The 5,105-nt window shown below is 37.2% G+C and overlaps 1 protein-coding gene across 1 annotated transcript in view; it reads right to left on the reverse strand.

The window, feature by feature from the left end:
• The window catches only part of U2surp (U2 snRNP associated SURP domain containing), a 47,034-nt gene that overhangs the window by 5,668 nt on the left and 36,261 nt on the right, over nt 1–5,105 (reverse strand). The window contains exons 23-24 of the mRNA XM_021173225.2: nt 4,826–4,894; nt 2,503–2,662 (exon numbers count right to left, since the gene is read on the reverse strand). Of these exons, the coding sequence (XP_021028884.1) occupies nt 2,503–2,662; nt 4,826–4,894 (229 nt within the window). The remainder of the gene's footprint in view (nt 1–2,502; nt 2,663–4,825; nt 4,895–5,105) is intronic.

Here is a 5,105-nt window from a genome sequence, read left to right on the forward strand (position 1 = left end):
AAAAAAAAAAGAATTAGAAGAAAAAGGTAAGTACAAGGCAAGCATATTTAGAGATTTAAGAGTCAGCAAGATATAATCAGAAAATAGGTTAAAAGCAACAATAAAAACGATGGTGTTCTAGTTATAGCTCCTTAGAACAAAATACACAGATGCACAGTGTGAAGGCTCTGCTCTATTCACAGCACAGTGTAACCACTGACCATCAAAACACAAAGGGCTAAACCATATTCAGGTTGTACCTTTAAACAATAAGAGTAAATACTGACACTGTGGCGTTTTGTTTTGTTTTGTTTTGTTTTGTTGCTTTTTTAAGACAGGATTTCTCTGTGTAGCAGTGCCCTAGCTGATCTGGAACTTGCTCTGTAGACAAGGCTGGCCTCAAACTCACAGAGATCATCCTGCCTCTGTCTCCCAATACTGACTTTAAATAGATCAGAATTTCTAATTCTACTTCTTAAAATGAATTACTTAGAATGACAAACATTCCCTGCAGCATGCTAGTAGACCACGTTATATATTCATCCTAAGATGTCTGGCTAACCATACACAAAGCTCAGAGATTCACACACACTTGCAATGGATAACAATCTAAAAGTCTGTACCTGCTAAAACATAACTCAACTTTGCAAAAATCAGTAACAGAAAGAAAATATAAGGGAAATTTTCATATTTTACTCTGGAGATTTAAATATTTTGATCACCTTCTACTCCTGGAGACAATGTCTTNCAATGTATTCCAGGCTGACCTCAAACTTGTAACCCTCCTGGGTGCTGGGATTACAGGTATGCNTCACCATGCCTGACTAAAATTTGTTTTACAATTCTGTGAAGACCACTAAAAGAGCTAACTGTGGGCCAGTGAAACGTCTCAGTAAGTAAANGTGTCTGTGCCGAGCCTGATGACCTATTTGATCTCAAGAACTCATATGGCTAAGAAACAACCACAAGTTATTTTGACTTCCATTTGACTGAAGTGATATGCACGTGACACATATACAAATAATATATATAATTTAAAAACTTTTCAAAAGAGAGTAAATTCACAATATTCTAAATAAAGTAAGACAACTGGGGTTGGAAAGATGACACAGAAGATATAATTTTTGTCATATAAGCCTGACAACCTGAGTTCAACCCTACCCAGAAACCATGTTTAAAAAACTGCACATGGTGACCGGGTGGCCTGGTGACGCAGTGACTCATGTCTGCAATGCTACAGTCCTAGCACTGTCTGAGGCAGACGGGAGAATCACTGGGAGGCCTGCTAGTCATTTATCCTGGAGTATACAGTATGGCCGAAATGACAAAGAAAGCAGTCCTCTAGCTTCCATGTGAGCACCTGCTTTCTTCTCTCTCACCATGCCCCACTCCACACTCACATACAAAGACATTACAAAATTATTAAAATAAAACCACCTCTCTCCAGCGGGAGTTTAGATGTTCATGAAATGTAACAGGTGACAGACAGTTCTCTTCTCTTGAATCAAGGGAAGGAAGATGGCCCCGAGAGAAGAAAAGNACATGGTTGTTCCACATTGACCCAGCCATGCTTTCCTTAGGAGACGGTGGGAAGACCTCACCCACTAGTACCCCACTCTACTTTATCTGAATTGATAGACTGTTTAAATAGACTATCTGCTACTAACAAATTTAAGAAATAAAGCCTGAGCACTAGAGAAATGTTATAATCGTCTCCTGTCCTACAAATCAAAGGCGTATTTTCAGTGTTTGAACTCAAGACTGTATCTTGCATGTTCTTGGACTGTTGTCCTTTTTCTGCTTAACTCATTTCCACAGCAGGGTTCATAAACCACAGACTTAAAGTTCTCTCTCCATCTTTTCTTTCAAAAGCCTTAAAATTAGTCTTTGCACTTTTCATGTTTTAATCAATTTAAAGTGAATACACTTTAAAAGACAGTTTGATGCTGAAGTTGAGGGGAATGGCAAGACAATGTAAATCCCCAAGCTCACCACCATATGAAACCAAAACCAAGTAAACAGCAAACTCAATGTCAGGAGAGAATTTTCTTCTAATTGTGCATGTGTATAGGCTTGAGGCCAACTTCACTATTCCTTGGGATGGCCAGCAACCTGGGTTTTCCAGACAAGTCTCTCTCTAGCTCAGGTCTTTAAATCAACTGGCAAGCACTTTACAAGGGCACTATCTCCCAGCCTTTTTTATTTTGTGGTAAGAGTTTCATTATGTGGTCAACCTAGAATCAAACTAATGGAAAATAGACATTCAACAAACAAGGAAGCAAGTCAAACAAACAAAATACACATTCCAGAAATAAAATCAGAGAGAGAANCACAAAAGGTAGCAATCTAGAGACAAAGACAAAGCTAGCACTATGAATAGGGGGCTTCTGAACTAAGAGGCAGAAGGTACTCACATGGAGGTTTCTAAGCAGAGCGAACAGGATATGGAAAGAACCAAGGAGTTAATCGGGTATTGAAAGTTAAAGGCCACTAATGTAGTTGTGATTTCAATGTAATACAAACCTCAATCTCACGAAGCTTAGCTCGTTTTTCTTCACTCATTTCGGAGTACTTAGAGAACTTAGACTCAGTCATCTCTTCTCTGACTGGGTTAGAATACAAATGATGTTCTTCAGATTTGGAACTCTGAGTGTCTTCTTCATCTTCACTCTCTTCTTCCTGACTTTGGAAACAGAGGATAGATACACTGCAAGTCACAGCAGGAAAAACAAAACGTAGTATTTTACAGCTTGGGTATATGTTTTTTATTATCTTGAAACTTAAATGGTATTGCAGAACATATAAGCATTTATAAGACATACTCTGCAAATATCTGGTCAGGTAATATTTTTAGACAGTTCTGAAAAACATTTCCTCTACAGAAAAAGCTGAACTTTGGTATATATAATAATATAACCACACTTTTAATAAATTCTGCATGTTAATGCAATCTGCAACACCATGCAATACAATGAAATAAAATGATCGACCGATAAGTGCTGCAAATGCCTCAGCTCAGGAAACTCAGGAAGCTATCATCTGGAACATATTAATCACAATCACCATAAAACAAAAATCAATTCAATTTAAGGACCCCACCCTCTTAACACATGATATTCAAGTAAAGCACTACATGAGGTCTGAGTATTAGAAAACTATTCATTCAGATATATATATATATATATATATATATAAGATCTGTACATTTTCATTTTTAATTTATGTATATGAGTATTTTGGCTGCATCCTTGTATGTGTACCATGTGCATGCCTGTTTCCATGGTCAGCAGAAGTGAGTGTGGGGTTAGGAATGGGTGTGAACTTCAATGCACATGCTAGGAATCAAACTCCGGTCTTCAAGAGCAACAAGTGCTCTTAACCTCTGAGCCATAGCTTCCTGCTATACTTTTGTGAAAATGGAAATTCAAAATTCTAAATCTGTACCAAATTCACTACAAATGCTACTATTTTTAGCATTTCTCTCCAACTATTACAAGTACTATTTTTAAATTCCATCTCTGCTGCAAATGCAACAGTTTTATGAAGAAGCCCTAAGTAAAAAGGCATTTCTGATCCAACCACTAGAGAGCAGTAGTAAGCTATAAGAAATTCTGAAGGACCAGAAAGCCATATGCAAATTAGTTTTTTTTTTGCAATGTAGTTTCTTAAACCTATGCTTATGTTAGCATGATTTACTTGGAGTTATAGGAAAAATTAAAAATATTAATTCTACTTCTTCTGACATGTTTCTACCAATGATTACTGCAACATATAGTACTAAAATATAGTCATACGTAACACAAAAATCAGTTTTATGCCAAAACCCTAATGCTTTCAGAAATAAAATGAACCTAACAATATATCTGGAGTTCTTTGGTGGCCTTTCTACCCTTCATTGTAAAGTAAAAAGAACAGTATGTATTTTAATTCTAACATTTTGAGGTATTGCTAATGATGGGGTCATGGACATAAAGAGTCAACAAAACCACTTTCAAAGCAAGCTAAACTGAATCCTTCAAATATGGCACCCTGCAGTTTCAGAGAGCTATCTTCACTGGTAAGCCACACTAACTTGTTCTAGGCACATCAATGTCTCTGAAGACATACTGTCCGTTTCTACAAACTGCTGACTGAGCACACCTCCCTGCAGCCACCAGTCCGTTTGCTTTACCAAGTGCACACAAGTGCACGCTCTGTACTGGGATATCCAACAGGCTTGCCTTTGTTCTTCATCCATCTGAGAATAAGACTACTCAGTTTTCATAAAACAAAAGACTCTTTTTATTGTAAAGCCCAGTATTGACAGCAATGACTGTAAAATGTATGAAGCTTCCTAAAATTTATCAATATCATTATTTTCTTATCACCACAATGTCAAAGGCAAAAATATTTTTCTAGGAATTACGAGAAAAAACTATCAAAATTATAATTTCTTTATACTTACGAAGCTCCCCTGCATACACTCTCGTTCTTCTGACATGTTTACATTTAAAACAACAGCAGTTCTTAGTGATGCACTATCCACAAGGAAAGGAGTATGGTCTTCCTACTCCACTTTAAAATCACTTTTTGTGGATCTCAAGCAGTATTTGGTAACAATGATTTGAAACAACTACAACTGATAAAATAGTAGCTTTAAGGCAGGAGTATACATCCTCAGGTAGAAAACACAGGAAGGTGAAGCCTGGTGTAAAGACCAGAGACCAAAGCTCTTTATTCACTGGGAAGAAAAGATGGAGACTAAAGATGATTTTCTCTAAGGACTTATTATTTCAACCAAACGTGTTTAAAAGAGGGGGTGTATACGTGCAGGAAGCTGGATATGTCTGAAACTCAAGATTCTTACTTTTGGTTTTCCTCTTCTTCTGACTCTTCATGCTGGTCAAATAACTCCCACTTAGAAGTCGTTACCGCTAGCGGGGGGAAAAAAAAAGAATGTAATTCCATAAAGTGAATTACCATTTTTGCTACAGTACAGCAGAGACCCAACTTCAGAGCTGAAAGCTTGTATTGCAGGAGCTTCTATTCCAGCTTATCTCCTCATCTAGCAGCCAATGCAATGTGCTCTGCATCTTCTCTTCTCATACCTTATACTAGATTCAAATTCAGAAACGATGTAACAGATA

The sequence above is a fragment of the Mus caroli genome, chromosome 9 (genome assembly GCF_900094665.2).
Source record: "Mus caroli chromosome 9, CAROLI_EIJ_v1.1, whole genome shotgun sequence".
NCBI classification, from domain to species: domain Eukaryota; kingdom Metazoa; phylum Chordata; class Mammalia; order Rodentia; family Muridae; genus Mus; species Mus caroli.